The sequence below is a fragment of the Erinaceus europaeus genome, chromosome 7, assembly GCF_950295315.1.
Source record: "Erinaceus europaeus chromosome 7, mEriEur2.1, whole genome shotgun sequence".
NCBI classification, from domain to species: domain Eukaryota; kingdom Metazoa; phylum Chordata; class Mammalia; order Eulipotyphla; family Erinaceidae; genus Erinaceus; species Erinaceus europaeus.
The window spans coordinates 27,196,938-27,220,350 of NC_080168.1; the positions used below are offsets into that span (position 1 = coordinate 27,196,938).

The window sequence follows — 23,413 nt, forward strand, 5'->3', positions numbered from 1 at the left end:
AGTTTTACTTGCATGAAAGGCCTGGGGGGGTGGGTGGAGCGAATTTTGAATTTCTGAAGCCTTTGGTATGCCATTCTCCATTTTGTTGGTACCAGATTTTCCTGACATACTAGAGCCTTATGGGTAATCAATAGCACTGTGTTAATGATGCCCACACACTGTTTTAAGACTGGGGTCTCTTTATTTCTCCCTCAATGTCATGCTCACTCAGAGCAAAATGAAAGACCATGCCATTTTTCTGGTCCTGCCTCTTTCAGTATACTGAGGAAATATTTAAAGCTCAAATAACCTCTTTTTCCCCAGTAGCGAGGTTGCGCAGAATGAGCCCCGATGTAACTGTCTGAAAGCTAAGCTCTTAATTTCTGTTGCTGTTTTTGTTGTTGTAGTCATTCAGGGTCTTTCCCATGCGCTGTTTTGTCTCTTCAAGCCTTCATTTTCCATCAGATAGGTAGAGAGTGATAGAGACAGAAACACCACAGCACCAGACTGCCATCATAATACACCCCGTGTGGTCCCAGGGTTCAACCCTGGGCTGTACCCTACCTGGTGAGTTCTTTCTTTGATACTGAACTCTGAGAACTTTTACTGACAGCCAGGAAAACTGTCTTCTCAGTTGCTTTTGAGCACACAGGTAGTAACAAGGGATGAAGAAAAAGAGTTTGTATTGGTGCTAGGCTCAGCAAATGTGCTTTATACACACCAGTTTGTTTATAATGCCAGTAACAGGAGAAGCTCCTCACACCCCCCCCCACAACCCCACACACACTAGACAGAAGAAAGAAACAAAACAAAACAGCTCTTGAGATCTGGTATCTGTAATGAATGCAGAACTATCCCAGGTGCCCTGTCTCCAAAGGTGGCCTGCCACTTCCACTGCAGTGGCTTCTCTCAGTGGGCGCACATTTCTAAAATGTTGGCTTTACGAACTGAAAGGGTGAACTTTTAACATTTCTCAGTGATATTTTCCCCCCAGTTTCCAAAACTGAGTAAATTCCCTCCTGTGCTTCCAGCCTTCCTTCATGGCCACTGGTTCCCTTGAAGAGAAATGCCTGTGCCTCTCATGTCTCTTCTCTATGGGTCTTACAGAGCAGTGGCTCACTGGGGCTCCGATTTAATGAAGTAAAATGTTCAATCATGTTTAGTTCGATTCTAGGTGATACAAATAAAGGGCAGTGGGCTCTTTGTAGTCAGGTTTAAAGGGAAGGATAAAGGTGGTAAGTGGGTCTCCTAAGCTCTGCCTGATGATGGTTTATCTGTAAAAAAGAAGAAGGGGAAGGGATAGGGGAAAGAGAAGGAAGAGAAGAAAAAGGAGAAGGAAGCGAAGAAGGAGAAGAAAGAGGAGGAGGAGGGGGAGGAAGAGGAAGGCTAATAATGGAGCATCCATAGTACATTGGCACCTGCATTTTCTAAAATTTGGGAGTTGGTAGTTTCTGTTTACCAATCTCATGAGTTTTATATATGTGCAACCACTATTCTAATGAATATAGAATATGGACATATTTATTTATCCTCTTCAAACTCTTTAGAATGCATAACTGTTACTATGTCGAAGAAATCAGAGACACAGAGAAGTTTATTAAGTCGCTCAAGGTTAGATAGAGACAAGGCCAACCCCAGCAATGCTGGCCCCAGAATTCATCACCATTGTGTTAATCTGCCTCTCAGTTATGGTCTCGGCAACTCTCATGATTTCATTGGGTTTTGGAGATTAATTTTCTTCTCAATTAGAAGCAGTCCACCCTACGCTTGGAACAGTCAATATTTGTCATGTTTGGTGGCAGACGTTGATGGGCTACAAAAAAAGAAAAAGTCTAAGGAAAAGTCATGTACTTTCTCTTCCGTATCCCTCCATCTGTATTTACTGTGTGAAAAGGTCACGAGCACAAGATCTCAGATTTCGTGCTTATAGGCAGCTTCACTGTGGCTAAAACCTTGCTTTACAAATCGACTCTAAAAATATTTTTTGCAATAACGTGTGCAACTCTCTCATAGGAATGCTTGTGGAGTTAGGAAGTTAGGTGTGGGCTTCCAAAAAAGGACTTTGGGGCCTGTATTTTACCTAAATGCCAGTAACTAGCGAGTCGGTGTTGCCTGACTCTCAAGTTTGTTGCCTCTTCTCTTGGTTGTCCATCCACTCTCACTCACTCACTCACTCACTCACTCGAAGGAGCAGTGATTCTGAGAGACATTCGCTGCTTGCCCTGTCAGTCAGCTACCTATGATTTGTAGTACGAGGGGAAGGGAGGGAGAAGACTTTAAAAGGCTGAAATGGTAAATTACTGTAGGTTCTGGAGAAAAATAGAAGCATTTGTGGTTCGGATGAAAATAGCATGTTTCCTTTCTGCTTGGGTTGTGGGGGTCATAGTGCTCCAGGGAAGAGAGAATAAATAAAAATTGATCTGTCACTAGCCGAAGGAAACACTTTGGCTTTGGGAACTGAAAAATACAGCTCCTGATTTGAGGAGCTGGTGAAACCACTTTTGAAGGTTACAAAAAAAAAAAAAAAGAAAAAAGTCCAAATAAAGAGACAAGGGAACTAAAAAAAAAAAACTCATGACATACCATGAAAGAAAAATATAGATTCTCAAGTGGGTCTGAAGAAGAAAATTATAAGAGGATTGACACCCAGTGCCCTACAGTGGAGAAGACATGGCATTTTGGCATTGGTGTGCTGATACCTATCTTGGGGAAATGTGAAACTGTGACTCTGGGACAGCAGTTAGGGAGAACATATATACCCAATAGATAAACAAATACCAAGTCAAAGAGGATGGTTCCTAGAGCTCTTTAGCAAGCCTAACTGCCAGACGGGTAGCACAGCCTGTTCAAGTGCGTGGCCATTTTATTCTCTTGCTGACTATGCTCATTTCATCTCTTCTTGCAGGTGAGAAGCCTTATAAGTGCTCATGGGAAGGGTGTGAGTGGCGTTTTGCACGAAGCGATGAGCTCACGAGGCACTACAGGAAACACACAGGTGCAAAGCCCTTTAAATGCAACCACTGCGACAGGTAAAGAGATTTAGAAGCTGTCGGGATGGGACTGGGAGATGGGGAAGTGGGTTGGAGGTTGGGTTGACCTATGCTCTCCAATTTATAATAAGTCTCTCTCACAGAGGTTGGGACCTGGGAGTGCCTTTTACATACTGATTTTGAGAGAAAAAAAAAGTGCGGTAAGAGTGGTCTTACATATAGTCGAGAGATGATATGGATTCTTGGTTCGGTTATACAAGTGTGTGTGCAACAGCATTTTAGTGCCATAAACCATATTAGTCATTGGGTGTCAATGAGACACAGTTCTGCCTTCAAGAAGATGGTGTAACAGATCACCTTAGTAGATGTGGAAGTTCATAGTTTAGAGAATGGATACCTGTAGCGTCTTCTTCTGATCTATCCATTAGCATCAATACCATTTTCCAGGGTCCTTATTAAGGTGAGAGAATAGAAAGGCTGATTGACGAAAAGAAGAAGATATAAAATATGTAAAATAAGACTTTCCTCTGATGCGTTACTAGAAATGAATTAACAGAAGAAAGTACCCATTCTTTGGGGGGGGGCTGAGTCATTTTTTTTATTTGAAAATAGTACAGAGGTCTAAAAGAAGTCATGGCTTTAATAAATAACTCATCCTGTAATTCAATCGCAAACCTTCCGCATTTGATAGTGGAAGAAAGAACACATAGCAACAGATAGTACCCAAGTAATAGTATTTGACAGCCCTGGCATTATCAACCAATAAACCCCAAAATGGAGACTCCGCAGGCCAAGGTGAAGCCAGGATTAGGTTTAGACCTAATCAAATAATGGGCTTGCATCTGAGCATGTTCTCCTTCTAAGCCTATTTATGTGTTTAAAAGGAAGCTTAAGAAAATTAACCATCTTTTTAATGCAATACTAAAGGTCTCAGTTATGATGAGAAAAATGCTCCTAATATGATAAAAGGCCTGAAAGCCTCAGGGTACCCCAGCTGGGCCAGCCACTCACAGGATGGCAGGAGGGGTGTGCAGGATATCCACAGAGGCCTGGCTCTCCATGGGAGGAAATGCAATGGCTTTCACATCCTGCCTCCCTCACTCAGTCCCTGGACCAGCCTTCCTCTGCAGTTGTGCTTGTTTGTTTGCAGAGCAGGGCAAGGCATTCCCTAGTCTCTTGGTTGACCAGTTGGCTTAGTGCTCCTTTAAGATGCTTGTATAGGAGCATTCCTGCTTTTCTTCCTTCTTCCTGAAGAGGCTATTTTCCTCTTATCTTCATTCTTGAAGAACTAAATAAAGACCCTAGGCCTCCTGGCACCCAGAGATAGCCTCCCACCCCAGGATAGAGGAAATAGACATGATGGAGCTATTGTCCCTTATTTTTTTGGAGTGCTTTGCCACTTTCAGAGCTTGAGCTGTTTTTAACTTTCCCAATACCTCAAAGTGCCCCTGAATTTTTATGAATCCACAACTTTTCTACAAATGATACTTCAATTGTGATCCTTCCTACTGGGCATCTACCCTCTCATCTCAGGTTCCCCTGGTTCATTTCTTTCCCAGCCCTGACTGCTAATAAGGAAGCTACAGAGTTGGGGACTATATCCACAGTAAAGCCATTGGAAGGAAAGAAAAGATACATATGTGAATTCTTTGGGACTTGTTGAAGTATGGTGGTAATAGGTACAAATAGAAGACACCTGCCCCAGGGTCGGGAGGTAGCGCAGTGGGTTAAATACACATGGTGCAAAGCACAAGGACCGGCTTAAGGATCCCAGTTTGAGCCCCCAGCTCTCCACCTGCAGGAGGGTCACTTCACAAGTGGTGAAGCAGGTCTCCAGGTGCCTATCTTTCTCTCCCCCTCTCTGTCTTCCCTTCGTCTCTGGATTTCTCTCTGTCTTATCCAACAATAATGACAGCGATGACAACAATAACAATAATTTTAAAAATAGTAAACAACAAGGGCAACAAAAGGGGAAAATGGCCTCCAGGAGCAGAGGATTTGTAGTGTAGGCACTGAGCCCCAGCAATAACTCTGGAGGAAAAAAAAAAGAGGTCACCTGCCCTGGGAGGATGGTGAGACTGCTATTGAACTTGTATAGTGTGTACCACCTTCTAGTTTGGAAATGGGTCAAGAGTTCTGGCAGGGAAAATGCGAGACAGAGTCTTTCTTCCTACCAGCTGATACATGGAGGAATTTACAGCTTCTTGACACCTGATATATTAGAATTAAATCTGACCACTTCTGTGATTGACATGGAGAACAACTTCGGGCAAATTAGCTATTGAAGTGGGGGAGATGTCAGAGATGGGTAATTTCGTTAGTCTTTTGCCTTAGTTAGATGTCAGAGATGGGTAATTTCGTTAGTCTTTGTGAAAATGCACTGCTTTCTGGAGTTAGATATTTTCTGGACAGATAGATGGTGCAAATTCTGTGGCCTAGAGTCTGGGGGGGTGTTATTTAGCCAGTAGTCAGGGCATTTTCCATGATGTCAGAAATGAAGGGTTGAACTGTCACTAGTGTTTCATGTCAGGCAGCACCTTGCAGTTCAGTTCCAAGGATTGTACTAAGAATGCAGCAAGTCTTGGAAGTGACTTGGGGAATTAGAATGGCCCCAAAGCAGATGAAAGGAATGCCTGGAGTGATTGAGCAGTTGGCATTCCGTGGAAGACTTTTACCTTCACAAACAGTGGGTATCTATAGTCCCCAGCAGAATACTGAATCCTACTGGTACCAGGATGTGTATCCGTTTAAGAAACTTAACACCTGCTGGGGGTCAGGCGGTAGTGCAGCAGGTTAAGTGCACGGGGTGCGAAGCCCAAGGACCAGCGTAAGGATCCCGACTCGAGCCCCCAGCTCCCCACCTGCAAGGGGTGTTGCTTCACAAGCAGTGAAGCAGGTCTGCAGGTGTCTGTCTTTCCTCCTCTCTGTGTTCCCCTCCTCTCTCCATTTCTCTCTGTCCTGTCCAACAACAATGACATTAATAACAACAACAATAATAATCACAACAATGATAAAAAGGGCAACAAAAGGGAAAAATAGCCTCCAGGAGCAGTGGATTAGTGGTGCAGGCACCAAGCCCCAGCAATAACCTTGAAGGGGAAAAAGGAAGGAAGGAAGGAAGGAAGGAAGGAAGGAAGGAAGGAAGGAAGGAAGGAAGGAAGGAAGGAAGGAAGGAAGGAAGGAAGGAAAGGGAAGGGAAGGAAGGAAGGAAGGAGGAAGGAAGGAAGAAGGGAAAGAATGGAGAAACTTTCCACTTGCAATTTGAGTGAGCAGACTACTTAATTTAGGATTAAATTAAGCTCGGATTGAAGTCTTTCTTTAATACAATACTAAGTTCAGCCCATGCGTTTGTCTTTAAGGTAGATTTATATGCATAGATTGCTGCTGGCTTATTTTTCTTTTCAAAAATACGTTATTTATTAGATAGAGACAGGAAGAAATTGAGAGGGAATAAAAAGATTGAGAGTGAGGGAAACAGAAAGATACCTGTAGCACTGCTTCACTGCTTGCAAAGCTTCCCCCCTGCAGGTTGGGGCCAGGAGCTTAAACCTGGGTCCTTATAAACTGTAGCATGTGTACTCAACCAGGTGCACCACCACCCAGGCCCAGGGTTGCTGCTATCTTTCTAGCATTTGAAATTGTTAGAAGCCATGAAATGTCTATCTTTTTTACTTTGAAAAAGACCGAAGATCTGGTAACACCAAGCTTGTGTTTCCAAGTGACTGTCTTCCCTGTTACTGAGTACTTATCAATACCTCTTTAGGATAGTCTTGTGATCACCTCCCTCCCAGTTGCCACTGTTCCCTAGGGTTTTCTCAACATGAAGCACACCATCAGTTCCCATGTGCCAGCCTTGCACCCATACATTCTTGAAAGTGGAATCATGCAGACCGAGAATCCTGTGAGCTTCTTGTACTCAGCCCATGATCCTCTTATTTTACCTGCCTGGGACCTGAAGTCATGGGACTTCACAACCTCTGACTCAAGGTTTGGGCTAGGGGTGTGGGGTGGGGAGAAACAGTGAGAGAGCTGTGCTATTCCCTGACATTCGCACCAAGTAGAACAGCCCACAGAGTGGCCCAGGGCTAGAGAGACGAGTCTTGTTTTCCAGCCCAGAGAGCATGAGGTATGCTGGTGGTAGCAAAAAGAAGTCTTATTTCCACTAGAGGTGACATGCAGGCCACTGTTACACCTACACAACTCAACTGGACCAAGGCGGGTGCTGTCAGGGGAGTGCCTTCAATATCTTGGGCAGTGTAGAGGAGACATTTTGCTCTTGAGTCAACCCATTGAAAGGTGGTCAGGAATGCTAGCCAGTATCAAGCAAGCCCTTCGCTGCCTTAGAGGATTGCTGTTGGCTTTAGTGCTCATTTGATCTTAGTAGGTCTCTCTCATAAGCAAGAGAAATGACAGTAGGGGTCTGTCTAATTCTCTGTAATTAACAAATTTCAATCATTAAAAAGCCTTCTTACTTAAGGTCATTTGCCTGCTGTATAGTCATAAATACCCTCTAGGGGTATATTATCCTTAGAATCACTTGATTCTGCATTTCTAGATGCTGAGTTTATCTATTACCTTTTACTATTTCTGTGTTGAGCTCAGTATGAATTAATAAGTATCAATTAATTATGACTAAATATCTTGCTAGCATATTGAATTTAAATAAAGGTCCCAGTGGTGAGGGACTTGGATTAATTCGCAGCATTATGTACGTCCTAGAATTTGGACAAATGATGCTGATTTGATTCAGGAGTGACACAGTTATATTTCATACCATGTTAATTTTTTTTCACTTTTTCCTGAAAAAGTTAAAAGTTAGATGCTTATAAATATATTTTTAGATATCAGAGAGCAAACAGTTGGCAAAGACAGACTCAATGCCTGGAACATATACATTATTAACTCATTATTTATTCCATGTAGGCTATGGAAAGGAAAAAGAAAGTGAGGTTTATTCACTGCCAAGATCTCTGCTTTACTTTATATCAACTCAAATTCCTGTGTTTTGCTTTTGGACAGGCAGAACTCTCTCTGTGTGTGTGTGTGTGTGTGTGTGTGTGTGTGTGTGTGTGTGTGTGTGTGTGTGTGTATGTACACCTGTCTGTCTGTCTTTCTATGTTGTTTCTTAGAAATCTGACCAGGCAAACTTCTGAATTAGTTTTCTAGTAACTGCTATTGCCAGTTGCCACAAATGTAACATCTTTGTAAATTTATTTTCTAACAGTTCTTTAGGTTAGAAGTCAAAAACAAGTCTCACTGGGGAGAAATTAAAATATTTATTTTTAGAAAAAAAAATCAATGAATAGAGATGAAAATTGAGTGAGAAGGGAAGTAAATATATATAGAGAGAGATTGCTCAGAAGCACTGCTTCATTGCTTGTGAAGCTTTCTGCCTGTAGGTGGGGACTGAGATCTTGAACCTGGGTCCTTATACATGGTAAGCATGTGCACTCAATCGGGTGCACCTGAAAATTTAAATCTTTTGGAGGACTCTCAGGGAATCTGATTCCTTATTTCTCCAACTTCTAGAGGTTGCCCGCTGTCCTTGACTCCAGAGCTCATTTCTCTGTCATTAAAGTTATTGAGACCTGCCATCTCGTTGCTGAGCTCTCACAATTTCTTGTTCCTTTTAAAAAAAATAAAAACTTTATTTATTGGATAGATAGCCAGAAATCAAGAAGGGAAGGGAAGGGAAGGAGAGAAACAGAGAGACACCAACAGCCCTGCTTCACCACTCACAAATTTTCCCCCCTGCAGGTGGGGAACGGAGACTTGAACCCAGGCCCTTGTGCATTGTGACATGTGTGCTCAACCACCCAGCCCCCTCCCCCCACCTTGGTTTTTTTTGTTGTTGTTGTTGTTTTTTAGATAGTAATAGAAAGGGAGAGAGGGAAAACACCACAGCACTGATGCTTCCTCCAGTGCAGTGGGGTCTGGGTTTGGACCCAGGTTAAAATTATGGTAAAAGCAGGCATCCTTCCAGGTGAGTTACTTCATCAGCATCCCTGCTTCATTTTTCAGGGCCCTTTGAATACACTGGCCAACCCAGGTAGCCCAGAACAGTGTCTTTCCTCTAAAGTCATATGACAAGTAAATCAGTCCTATCTACTCCTTAGTCGTCTTTGCCTACTTATTCAGATTTGGATGATTAGATAAAGATATTGGGATGGGGGGAATGCAGATTCTGCCCACCACAAACTCTTTAAATTCAGCTTTTGCTCTCTAGGAAGCAGATGTGGCAAAGAGCATGGACTGTGGAGATCCACTACTTGACTTTGACCTTTTTTTTTTTTTTTTTTTTTTGATGAATAAGCTTATCTGGTGGTGGGGAAAAGAACGATACTTTGATCACAGGGTTGTAAGGATGTTGACTTTTAAAAGCAAATGTGAACAGAACTTCCTAGCTTGGATTTTTTTTCTAGGCTGTGATGACTGAAAGAAGAACAAAAAGGATTGAGAATAAGGGTTGGTCAGTTATGAGTGTGTCTTCGGCGAGTTAAATGCCAGATTTCCTAAGACTGTATTTCTCTGTGTGTGGACTTTTGACAACAAATACTTGTTTGTTTGTTGTTTTTTCTTTTTCTTTTTCCCCTCCTCCAGGGTTATCACTGGGGCTCAGTGCCTGCTCAGAATCCATTACACCTGGCCTGGCGGCCTTTTCTTTCTTTCTTTTTTTTTTTTTTTTCATTGTGGTGTTCTCATTGTTGTTGTATAGGACAGAGAGAAATTGAGAGAGGAGGGAAAGACAGAGAGGAGAGAGAAAGACACCTGCAGACCTGTTTCACCTCTTGTGAAGTGACACCCCCCCCCCACACACACACAGATTGGGAACCAGGCGCTCAAACTGGTAAACTGGTATCCTTGTGCTTCACACTATATGCACTTAACACGGTGGCCCCCCCATACTTGCTTTTAAAGGAAACTTGTTACTGTTTTATAGGAAAGTGTGTCTTCTTTAAAGGGAACTCTTAAGGAATTATCCAAATAAAGTATTCACATCACATCAAAACTTGAAATAAGTGGACTTGATTAGAGTTATTATTCTTCAGCCTGTCCTACTCTTCCTACCTTCCCTGCTTCTCATTTCACCTTGTTCTGGTTTGCTTCATTGCCACTCGGTCTGCCCTAAACATTGCCTGGTTAAAGAAAGAACACAAATGGCAGATGGGGATAGGGTGGGGTTTTTTGTTTGTTTAGGGATGAGCAAGCACAGGAAGATCCTGCATTGAACAGGGAAGCTTGCTAACATCCTAACAAGAATGCTGGACTGTGACAGTGTCTTAGACCTCAGGGGAGTCCAGGACCCTTATCTCAGGTAGGAGAGTGGACAATTTCCTAAGAAAGCTATAGAAGGGAAATGCTAAGAGTTTAAGAATGACTGCTCTGTGTGCGTCTTTCACAGAGAGTTCAGCCCAGGACCTTAGGCTATAAGTTGTAGGGATATATATATCCCCACTCTTCTTAGATATAAGTCTCAGAAACCGGATTCAGGCTAGTACAAGCTTCACAGGTATTCATTAACTGGGGTAACTAAACAGATTCAAATTGGATTTGTCTGTAGCTTGCCTGGATCCCGATTCTCAGATGTCATCAAGCATATTCAGTCTCTCTCTCTGTCTGTCTGTCTGTCTGTCTGTCTCTCCCTCTTCCCTTCCCCTCCCTCTCCTTCTCCTTCCTCTCCCTCTTCCCTTCCCCTCCCTCTCCCCTGCCCTTTGCCCTCTCCCCTCTCTTTCTACACTATGATCCAGTGTTTCTCACATAGGCTCCTTCAAACCAGGTGAGGACAGCAACTCTAGGCATCAACCTTAGTAACTTAGCAGCCCCCAATACAAGGAAAACTTTTCTATCAATAGACATTTCAGCAACTATTCCAAGACTGACTCTCATTGACCTTTGCAGGGCATATGTACGTCACTTGGCAGACATACACATGTATGTCTTGTCTTCAGGCTAAGTAGGGTTCTGTCTCACACATATGAGAGCACAGAGGAGTTTCCACTCAGTGGAATACTGGTTGCTGAGGGGAAAGGGGTGGCGGGGTCGGGGGGATGAAGATGATCCCTGCAACCAATCTGCAGAAGACAGTGGTGGATCCTGGGAACTAAGAAACAGTTCTGAAGAGGGGATGGGCAGGTCTGCCTGGGTTCTAGTCTGTGTCTGCCACTCTCCAGCTTTATGACCCTAACCACAATTTCCTTACCACATATGCAGAAAAGGGTGTGGGAACTGATCGTGGTAGGTTGCTGAGGTGGTTGCTAGAAAAATACTGAGGAAAAGCCTAGCACAGGCTTTTCAAACAAAAGGGGCTTAACAAACAAAGGTATTTCTTTTCTCCTTTTTTTTTTTAATCTTGACTTGAGTATTAGGGTATCTGTGTAGGCCTCTAAAATATCAGTTTTCTGGGCTTCCTTTGTGAAGCTCAGCACTGAAATCTGAAATCATTTTTAGCTGCGTGCGTCACCTGAATTATTTTCTAAGAGGTGATAAAAGTGGATCTCCTTACCAGGATCTCACTAACATGCATGTACTTTCTTATATCCCCTAGGTGTTTTTCCAGGTCTGACCACCTTGCCCTCCATATGAAGAGACATATCTGAAAAGCTAAAGCCCAGAGTTGCCATGGCATCGCCCGTTGTCTGAAGGAAATGCTGTGAGGCAAGGGGCTGGACTTCAGGCGGGGGCCCATTGCCTCGCAGAAGAAAGTTCTCACTTATAGACCTCTATACACACACACACACACACATGCACACACATGTACACCCACACACATGCACTCACACACTGACTCACACACACATACTGTCATGCACTCAGCTATATTTAAAAAATATATACGTCTATTCTATATGCCTTGCCCTAGCCAGATGGTAGAAGACAAAGAAGGAAACCAGGTGAACTCAGCAAGGCAGACTGGCTGCTTACTTCAGCACTATTGGAATTATTTCCCGCTGTTGCCAATGGAAATCAGAGAAAATGGATGTGACGTCTCTGCAGGTGGACGGCAGTACGAGGGGCTCACTTAATTCGCTTCTCAGTGCAACTTGATAGGAGAATACAACATTTTAAAAGTTGCATATGTGTAGCACTAATGTTTCTTTTTAAATAGTTGGGGGAAAATGACCTAGAAAACCAAATTGCAGTTTGGTAGCCAAAATTAACTCAGTTTATCTGTCCTTTGTGTGTGAAAAGTCCTACTATTCCTGTGCGTCCGACTTCCTCACAGAACTGTTGATGGGTTTTGGTTCTTCTTAGTACTTTTGAGATCTTTCCAGTCGATACCAACGGCCTTAGTGGCAGCAGACTCTGGAATAATACCTTACACCTTTCTGGCCTGCATTTCTCTAGACTTCACCCCCAAGGGAAGAGTTTTCTTTTCTTAAATTTTTTGACTCTTGCACACCATATGCACTAGGGATTCTGGAAACTTCTAGCATGACTGCAAAGTGGCCAAGAGAATAAAGTCCTTTGATGATAAATCACAGTATATCCCTTGAGCCTCACTCTATTGCCAGTGCTAGATTTTTTCTTTTTAATCTTGGTTTTTTGCTAATGAAAACTTGAAAAGCTTATTTGGAAGCTTAAATGTTTTATCTTTTCTCCATGGACTAAACCTCTCCAGGACTCTCTCCGCACCTGGATGTCCAGCTCTCGAAACAGCCAATCAGATGGGACATCACAGTTCACTCATCCTCCTTGAGGCCTCTGACCTCAGCTCGTAGTGCTCGAACCTGTGCTGTGTGTCACTGCTACCCCATAACCAGTCTCATCATAGATGTTGCTAGTCTCAAAGGGCAGCTGCATATTTAACCTAACTCTGGGTTCTGACCTGACAAAAAAAAAAAAGCCAAAAATATCACTCGTTCCAGGAGTGGGGAAAACTGAGGATGCCTCCCAAGTCTAGTAGTTTCAAAAACAAAAACCTCCTATCTTCCTCTCTCATACCACCGAGCTGCTATTGCCTCACTCCTTAAATCACACAATTTGCATTGCCATTGTGGGAATGGGTGGTTGACATCTAAGTAAAGGATTGAAGTGTTTCTTTCATGGTCTCTCTAGAGAGAGACATATTCTTTTTTTTTAATCTTTTTTATATTAAAAAAAATGTTTTGGCTAGGCCCACCATGACTCATGACCTAAAACACCCAGGATCAAAAGAGGTATCACCTTAACTCTGCAAGCTGACTCCAAGGGGGGGGGGGTGACATTCCTTACTTTCTCTCCCATACACATGCAGTACCTGGTCTCTGTCTGCATTCTTAGCTAGCTGCCACTGGCCTCAACTCCAAAGACTGCCTTTAGGACCATTAAATGGCCTATGCAAGCAAGCGGGGTGGTTAATAGGACAGATTGTATATTTTGTATATTCTGGGACCATCCCTTCAAGAAACGTCTAAAAAAAAAAATGGCATTTGGTCCGCACATGGTTGCTGCTCCTTCATACCAGCTGCCTCCTCTGACTGTTTGACTGTTAAAAATGCCACCCAGACCGATTTGAGATGCAAAGCTGAGATGTTTTAAAGGGAATAATCATGTAAGAAACACAAATACATTTATGACAGTAACCTTCAGGATTCTTGGCATTTGGTTCTTTTCAGCTTTTCTGCAACCTCTGTTTTCACTGAAATGTTGAAACTATTCATCTGAGGGTAAAGGAGTCTCTTTATCACAAATGCTGTAGCTGCCAGTTGGACACTTAAGGCATTCTGAGGTCTGGCCCTTAGAATTTTCTTTGTGTTTTTTTTTTTTTTTCTTTTTCCTCAGTCTACACCAAAACAGCAACAAAAGAAAACCACCCTAACACACACACATACACACACAAACACACACACAAACACACACACACACACACACACAGAATTTGCCCATTTGCCAGAGGCAATTACGTATATGTTAGTTGGAGGGTATTTTAAAAAAATCCATTTTATTCCAAAGATTTAAAATTAGACATGACTTAGAAACAATTTCTGGAGCACTGCTTGCTGACAATCTCGTAGCCCTCAACTGCATTTGAGTGCATTTTATGGCCAGTCCATCAGGGTGTCCCATGGGGTGATATTTGAATGTGTGGTGCATCCTTTCTGAACGAAGGGTGTGTGAGGGACCTTGAACCTCAGCTGTATTAAACTGTGGCGCCTCCAGTCAGTGCACTAGATAAAACCTTAAACACCCCAGATTCCCTTGGTTCCTTGATTTCTCTTCATATAACGGCCTCCAGTATGAATACACACACGCACGCACACCAGCGATGGCCCTAGCCGTGGCTGCCATGATTGGCAATTGTTCTCTCCCCAACCGGAGCTGCTCTTGCCTCTCAAAATGCTGTTCTTAAGGGTTTATTGTCCTTACTTTAAGTTTTTGAACTGACCAATGCAAGACTCTATTGAAAAGAAAGTTTTAAAAAAAATAATAATAATGCAGAAAGTAATCATTACTTGTTTGCTCCCTATTGTCATCTGTGGTCTTGAAGGAAAAAAAAAAGATCTCATTTGAATGTGGCAGAACAAAGGATCTTTGGTCCGCATCAGTGTCTGAAATGTTTGGTAATTCTCTTTTGTATCAGTGAGGTCCTTTGTAATAAGCCCCTGGCCTTTTTCAGAGCAAGGTGTGTGAACTCCATGGTGGGGCTTGCTTGCTTCAGAGTCATTTTGTTGACTGGTTGATTTGGCCTGAAAATTTTGTGGGTGCTAAATGTATTGCTTTGAAACAGTTCTTCTCTGGCCCAGTTGGTACCTGTGAAGGATGGCCTGGCCTGTCAATGGGAGTATGTGGTGTGTCAGAACTACTGGAGAAAACAGATGTGTAATGAAATACCCATCCTCTCCTAAGTGGCAGAGATAGTTGGTATGAGTCTACTGACGTGAACAGGCTTTCCAAGAAATAAACCCCAAAATCCTGAAAAGAATTCCTTCTTGAGAGGACAGGTTATTTAACACAGTGCTTGAATGGGCCTTTGAACCACTTTTTTTTTTTCATTTAAATTTTTACCTCCTATCATTCCAGGGCATCCCAAATTGAAAAGGAAAACCCTGGCATGGAATTTCTTATGGTTGTCCTTGCAAGCACGCTTTATCCAGGGTTCAGAGTTTGATGTATAGAAAAAGAATGTTTCTAAGCCATTGACAATATCCTTTCATTTCAAGTTGTGTGTCTTTCTCCTACCACGTGGCTGTAAGGCAAAGATGTGGAAACCTGTAATGATAACCTTGCTGCTCCCAGTGGCTGACTGGCTTCCTGCCCCACTGTTATCCCACTCGGGGCTAATTGGCCCAGTTTAAGGTCTGGTGGTGATGAGTGTTATATCTAGAAAAAAAAAGGTGTTTGGATTCCATGACAAAGCTGCGTTTTATAAAAATATGGGAGACCCCAAGATGAACTTCATGCTGACCATTTTCTTCTCCTCTCTGTGTAACTGCCCTTGCAGAGCTCTTCAACTACCCCACTTCCTCCTTTCCTGCACCTCTTGTGCCCTTTTTACATCTTTGCCTAATTGTAACAGGGTAAAAAGACCGTCAACCTCACGTGTGATTAGCAGGACTTTTATTTCTTTTCAAAATCTTCTTTGACTTGCAAAGTCAGAGAAGATTTTGTTAAAGGACTTTAGTTTGGGATAAGCTTTCGAAATAGCCATGTCCCTTTCTGCATCAAAGGGGAAATACATGGGCCTTAAAAGGGTGGTTCTTCCACTACTTTTAGAACATTCTGCCCACTCCTTAATTCTATGGCAAAGCTAAAAGAAAACACAGATGGCAAGAATACGACTTCTTGGTTAGCTTCACTTGGTTCAAGTTCAAAGTGCTTTCCCTTATGGAACTCACCTCAGAAAAATAGGAAATATGGTGCAAATGTACTCTTGTCTTCTCTTTTGCATGAGTTGGTTTTAGGAGAAGGAAGAAGGTCGAGCAAGTTCAAGAGATCGAACACATTTTTACTACAAAAAAAAAACTCCTTTTTTCTTTTTTTTTTTTTTAAATCCTGTGGGGGCCAATATGTCTTGGCCATAATTTTGCACCCAGATCTTTGCCAAAGTGAAAGAAAATTCATTAACTAGGACCTGGCTGAAATGTACCTGTAGAAGCTTTCCCTGAAGTGACCACCTGCCAGGCCTGCAGGAGGGGCAGGAGGAAAGAATTAGAATTCTTGGTCTGGATTGAATTTCGGTAAACACGGTGATAATCTCAGTTTAAAAACTAGAGGGATGGGTCTGGGTGTCAATGCCTCCTCTTTGATGGCATCCTTCCCTCAATGAGGACTGTTGGGAATACTTGTGATGGAACATCAAAAAATGTAGCAGAGGAAAGAAAGTGCTTGGAAAACGTGAGATTCCCCCCTGATGAGCTGCCTGAAGCCTCAGGGTTTTCTCTTGCCTTCCACACACTTAAAATCTGTTGGTTTTCCTAATAGATCCTCCCGCCCCTGCCCCCGCCCCCGAAGTGGGAAATATAAAGCTGCAATTAACTTTCTGACACATATCCTTCCAATATAGTACTGTATTCTCCGGGTGTTTCACATTTCTGTGCAAGTGCTCCAGGAAACAGATAACAGAAATGGAGAGAGAAATCCTAGGCCATCATTTCACAAAAATCCCAAACAAGATGCTCTTTTCAAACAGTTGGGGACTGTTTATATGATTTTTTTCAACTGTGAGCTTTGGAATCGTAAATTGTTTTGACTCCAGCTTCTGTCTACTGCCATAAAACGGACCCCACGTCAGAGTAATGAGGGTGGTGTGTGTGCACACGCCTGGGCGTGTGTGCACCTGTACCTATTGTACCTTCGCAGAAGGAAAACAGGCTACTGACGTTTAAGAGGAGTAGCCACCAGTGCCTAATATCATTTTGGGGGAATGGATGCTTCTAATTGCCAGTATATTGAAACCACACTGGGAGTTCCATATAGAGGGGAGGGGCAAAGGGTGGGGAATGGGAACATTTTAACCCTAGGCTTTTGGACCAGAGACAGATTGATTTCTGCAGATCTAGGTCCAGAATGGCTATGGGCTCATTGGCTGGTTCTCAACATTTTTTTTTTCTGGTCCCCTAGCATGCATTTCCTGTGGATATCCAGACTTAGTTTAATTCCCTTATCTTTCACTTCTACTTCATTCCAGGGAGCAAAATTACACCTGTTAGGGCTCAGATCTCCTTGCTAACACAGAGGCAAAAAAATAAATGTTTAATGTTTTGGAAGCCTCCCCTTCCTTTCCACAAATTCCCTCCTGTTTGCTTCTCTCTCTTTCTCATCTCCCCACCCTCTCCTCATATGCACAGACTCTCATCACCACTTTTCTTTCCAATCTCAATTATCCTCGTTAACAGTTGGCTTGAAGAAATTTATTTTTGCACTATACATTTTCTTTTTGCCAGATGTGTCTAACAAGTGTGTTTGGAGAGACCTACTCCCAGTCCCTTCTCTCCCCCCCCCCCACTTCCCCCGTCACATTTTCTCAGGCCTTCTCTGGTATTTATAATATATCACAGAAGTACCCAGTCTTATAGCCCTTGGTTATGCCTTTTTTTGACATTTTATTTTTTTTAAGCTTTTTATATATATATATATAAATATATTACTTTGTCAAGTTTTTTTGCTGTACAAAAGTCTTAAGATTTAAAACTATTATTTGTATTATATGATGGTGGTATGTTAATGTTACAAAATTATTAATGAAGAAAAATTTATTTTTGTTACTGGTCTGTTTCATAATTCTTTTTTAAATTGGTATATTGTAAGATATCTATGCAAAAAATGTTATGTGACGCATTTTTATTTAAGAATGTAATATGTGTAATAAACAGTAGAATGTGTTTGGCCTTGGAATGCCTTACTACATTTCTCCTTAGCTTCTTTCACCAGGAAGGAAAAACTCTTAACAGACACAAATAAGTCCCTGTATGTGAAAGATGTTTTTTTTTCCCCCAGAAAGAGAAGGTGAATGATTGTATTAGGTCATTTTTCTTTGGGAAGTTGATGGGTGGGTATGTGTGTGAGTGCACGTGGGGGGGGGGGGGTGGCAGGGGGTTTTATGGATTCAGGGAGGCAGGTCAATGTCCAAATAAGGAACACTGAAGATAGTTTATTTCTTTCAATGGTTGGAGGTTATGAAAAGCAATATTTTAGAAGGAAGTGGATTATGGGGTGTTCTTTTGTTTGGGAGGCTAAGAGAGTCTTATTGAAAGCAGTTTATTTGATGAGAGGAAGGAAAAAAACGGCTCTGGGATAGTATTCACTAGAAGCATATCGAAACAAGCTTGAAGTAGTTTGTGGAGTAGGGGCAAAGGATACAGGTAAGAGGGAATATTTGTGATTAGTGATGTAATGATGATTTACAAAAGTGTAAGATGACAGGTGCAACTCCGTCCCCACCACTAGAGTTTTATATCCCCATTCAAGAGGGAATCATTTAGAATAAGCAGTATCCATTCACAGGAGGCGACGGGTGACAAGAGTGGAACAGGGGCAGAGAAACTGGGTGACTGCACAGTGGAGGAGAGGCAAATTCAGGAAGCTTCCAACCCCACCAGGAGATTGAGGAAAGTCCTAGTGAATCTTCTCAGAACTGAAAGGAACACTGGCTGTACATGACTTCCAGGAAAGAACATCAAAATAAGGGGTAAGGCAGAGCAGCAAACTGCTGTTTACTATCCCAGCACCCCTTACTCCAAGAAAAGTGAGGTCTCTAACGGGAAACAACAATAAACATATTTGTCACATATGTGACATTGTATTACTGTAGGTTTCTTTTCATGCTTTAACCTTTAGGAAACCAATATAATAATGAATAGCTTTGATCCCTCATCAAATAAATCAGCTGATGAAAAACTTTTCAATACATGATCATACCCTAACACTATGGCCAGAGGAGGAATTTAAGATCTCATAATCAAAGTAATTGGTGTTTAAAAAACTATACCTTTGTAGAATGAAGCGTATTATTCTGGAGCAAGTCTGATAAAAGGGTATCTATCACATTCGATGTGTTAGGTGGGGAAGAGTCTGAACTGTGCTGAGATGTCGAGTGGACAAGGTAGTAAGTCCAGTAGTCAGGATGAGAAAATAAGATGGTTTGCATAAGTGAATATTATAGGTCATATAAGAGTTTTGGATTTAGAGGTGTGATTTTGCTGAAGGTATATCTAGAAATGCACTGCCCATTTCACAGACCTTTGAGCACTTGTTTTTTATAACAAATTCAAGACTGACTTTTGTCTCAAGGTTTGCTTGACTCTTCACTAGATGATTCTAGACTTAATACTTGGTGAACTCCTCTTTCCCTGCTGAGTTCTCCCTGTTTGGAAGTTGCAGGGTTTTTGTGTCATCTTCCAGCTATATTCACCTCCTTGTCATCTACATTTTACAAAAGGGAGCTTGGTAGCTGAGCAAGAGAAAAGACATGATTCTAATTCAAGCTCAAAGTATAACCTAAGGGGGTGAAGTGCATAAAGCTTATGACTAATAATCTAAGGTGGTATAGCCAGTTGGGGATTGTGGGCTAATGGAGAGGAACTTTAGAAAAAGCAGAACTCCGGGAAGTTGGCAAATAATTTAGCACATCTAGTTCATCTTTCGTTTGTGATTTTAGTCTTGGAAGAGGAGATAGAACTTTTAATTGTAATAAGATTCTGAAGTAACTGATAGGTGATGGTTTTCTGGGGTATCCACAAGGACCCAATTCATAATCTCTCCTCCATTGTTAAATATGTTATCTCAGTGGGCCGGTGATGGTGCACCTGGTTGAGCCCACATGTTACAATGTGCAAGGACCTGGATTCAAAGACTGGTCTCCACCTGTGGTGGTGGGGGCAGTTCAAGAGTGGTGAAGCAGGGCTGCAAGGGTCTCTCTTTCTCTCTCTCTCTCTCTACCTCCCACTTTCTTCACTCGATTTCGATCTCTATCCAATAATAAATATAATTATAAAATTTAAAAACATGTTATCTCAGCCGTTAGAAACTCTCAACTTTGACTTCGACTTACTAGCCTTTAAGAAAGTCTGCCTGATTATTAAATACAGTTAAATGTATCACTATACTCTATTTTAAAATAATAAAATTATGACCAATTTATGGGAGAACTAGACTTAGGTTTGTGTAGAATTGTTTTTTGCCAGTCACATCTGACCTCTTCAACAAGACTGCATAATAATGAGTATCATCACTACCGTGACACTTTGCCCTCACAAATAGAGAAACTGGGCTTAAAAGGGCATATGACTTTGTGAACGTCCAAGGGACACTGTAAATGGAAAACGTTGCTTAGGCCCCTCAAGTCTCCCAATGCTGAGACATTTTCTATCTACCCCACTGCTCCTGGGTAACTAGGAACTAATGAGAGAGAGAGAGAGAGAGAGAGAGAGAGAGAGAGAGGTGTGTGTATTTAGCCATGCTATTACCAGTGGCAGCACTAACTTGATTTCCCCAGTTCTTCTCCATTAATAGTAGAAGGTAACCTATAATCGACTTGAATTGGAAGGCATTGTGGCAATCCCCTTCAATATCACCATTGTACTGCAGTAAACTGAGGCTCAGAGAAGTTGCCACCTGCCTATCATGATACTTACTGTCTATCACTTGACCCCAAATCAACCAAGGATTGTTGGTAAGTAATGAGTATTTCCAAAACTTTATCACTTAAGTATAACTCTCAAGTTCTCTTGCATTATTACTTCCTAAATATTTCTCCTTAAATAGACCCATTTTTAATAACCATCAATATCTGTTTTTAGTTTTGCCCAGAGTCCTTAAAACCACTTCTTTAGGTAAGTATCATTTAAATAGAAAATTAATAAAAATGCTCACTTTTCTGTGACACTGAAACTACTTTCAACTACTGCAGAAAGTGCTAGAGAGTCTCTTAAATTCATGCAGGACCATTTCAGTATAGCTCATTTATTCAATCCATATGATGATTCTTGGAGCAGATTTCAAATTTAATCTAAAGCTAAGTGCATGTGACAATGTAATAAAGACTGATTTTGATGACTGAGAAGTTACTTAAGGACAGGGAGGTCTCACAGGAAGATAATGCAGCCATAAGAGAGGTGGGTGTGCCTTCTCTGATTTGTTTCCCTCCCTTTGGAATACCAGCTTCCCTCAGGGATCGATGGGCTCCCGACCAGGCCACACCATTACTCTGGAAATAGAGCTCTGAATATTAGGTGTTGAATAGGTGGGCCCCCTCCTACCCCAATCAATAGTCAGTACCTAGAAACCAAGCATGTTGTGAGGCATGACTTGGACAATTCTGCACTAACCCTTATGTTTCCTGGAACCCATAAGAGAGGAGAGAGAGAGAGAGAGAGAGAGAGAGAGAGAGAGAGAGAGAGAGAGAAGATGCACACAGTTCATCTCCCAAAGATCTTCTCAGCTAGATTCCATAGATTCCAGGCACTGGCCATTCTGTTATTAATTTTCTTTCCTAAAAACCCCTTCTATTTTTAAACCATTACCAGCAAGGAAGATGTAACTCTCTATCCTTTATTCACCCCATGTGCTTCAATGTGAGTTTAATTCATCGTTCCGCAGGAGAAAGTTTCAAGTGCAAAAAACATGGGTGATATTGGGAAGAAAGCATGGCCAAGTTGGGGCTTTAGGAGGCCAGAGGCATAAACAGAGAGGAAGGAAGTTGTGTGCCTATCATTGGGAATCATAAGATAGCAAATGTCACAGCTAGCAAGATGGTGTTACTGGAAAAGTCTTTTATGTGATGTGTCCCAGTGAGAACTTCCCAGTTACTACTGGATGACAACTAAAACCTGGACCTGCAGGATTTGTCTTCACCAGTCAATGGGTAGCCTCTGATGGGATTATAATAGCAATGGCAGAGCCCTGGTTACTAAGCTTTATCCAGTTCTTATAAGCCACAACTTCTGAGGTTTTGGTTTTGTGAGTAGAAAGTCAAGGTACCTTCATAAAGATGAACATACACTTGAGTCACTTGGGGGAATAAAGGGTGGACTCTGAACACATGAGAGCCAAAGGAATCATGATGTCTTTTCTGGAGCTCTACAGTATATTCTACTCTTGAGCAAACAAACTTTATTTTATTGATTTTAACCAGCTAGGGCAGAAGGTAGTGCAGGGAACTGAACTTGGACTTCACAGCCTCAGGCATAAGTCTTCCATAACTACTATGCTACTTCCCCTGTCCTATATTATGTTCTGAAAGGTAAGGTATAAATTCCTCTAAGCATATGATTTGAGGTTATGGGGTTGCTCAATTCTATGTACCTGCTCTAATGAGCTCCTGGAGTTAAAGGGAGAAAGAATTCCTACTTGAGGTGGGGGTAGACAGCAAAATGGTTATACAAAGAGACTGTCATGCCTGAGGCTCCTAAATTCAATCCCCCACACCACCATAAGTCTGAGATGAGCAGTGCTCTGGTGTCTCTCTCTGTATCTTTCTCTCTGAATCTCTCTCAAAAATAAAATAAATAAAATACTTTTAAAAACGAATTTCTACTTGAAATACATTTTTATTTTTATTTATAAAAGGGAAATATTGAGGAGACTATAGGATTGGAGGGGTACATTTCTATACAATGCCCACACACAGAGCTCCATGTCCAATCCCTTCCCTTAATAGCTTTCCTATTCTTTATCCCTCTGGGAGTATGGACCCAGGGTCATTATGGGGTGCAGAAGTTGGAAGGCCTGGCTTCTGTAATTGCTTCTCCGCTGAACATGGGTGTTCGCAGGTCAATCCATACTCCCAGCCTGCCTCTCTCTTTCCTTAATGGGGCAGAGATGTGGGGAGGCAGGGCTCTATGACACATGTCTACTTGAAATCTTAAAGTAGTTGACTGGGTATCAAGTTTGTTACAAAAGAATACTTCATGCTTTCTAAGAAATATTACATACACACACACACACACACACACACACACACACACACACACACACATACACATACACACTTTAGGATGACAATGAATACTTTGGACTTGAATTTAGACCAGTTTTAGAAAGTGTTAATGCCTTTTATGTTCTCAATCTTTATTTTTTTGTTGTCATTCCTTATACTAATTACCGTCTTGTATTTTTCTCTTCTCCTGTCTCTCTGCTCTCCTGGTATCTGCAAATGCCAGTGTGTGGAACTGACTCCCAATCCCATATTGAACTTCTCTTTCTGGAGTGGTCCCCAGGAGCTGGTCCAATATACCTGCTATTCCTTCTTCCCTGTCTCTCCTCTTCGGTGTCTTTACAGTGTCATTATCTCCCAACAGAAGGAGTTTTTTTTTTTAATATTTATTTATTTATTCCCTTTTGTTGCCCTTTTTTATTGTTGTAGTTATTATTGTTGTTGTTACTGATGTCATCATTGTTAGATAGGACAGAGAGAAATGGAGAGGGGAAGGGAAGACAAAGAGGGGGAGAGAAAAATAGACACCTGCAAACCTACTTCACCACCTGTGAAGTGACCCCCTGCAGGTGGGGAGCCGGGGGCTCGAACC

At 42.0% G+C, this 23,413-nt stretch overlaps 1 protein-coding gene across 3 annotated transcripts in view; it reads left to right on the forward strand.

Annotated features, from left to right (window-relative positions):
• The window catches only part of KLF7 (KLF transcription factor 7), a 97,721-nt gene extending 85,680 nt beyond the window's left edge, over positions 1-12,041 (forward strand). For all 3 annotated transcript variants that reach the window (XM_060194056.1, XM_060194055.1, XM_007520188.3), the window contains 2 exons: positions 2,885-3,008; positions 11,515-12,041. In XM_060194056.1, coding sequence (XP_060050039.1) covers positions 2,885-3,008; positions 11,515-11,566 — 176 coding nt within the window. In that variant the 3' untranslated portion in view covers positions 11,567-12,041. The remainder of the gene's footprint in view (positions 1-2,884; positions 3,009-11,514) is intronic.
• Positions 12,042-23,413: the final 11,372 nt, after the last annotated feature.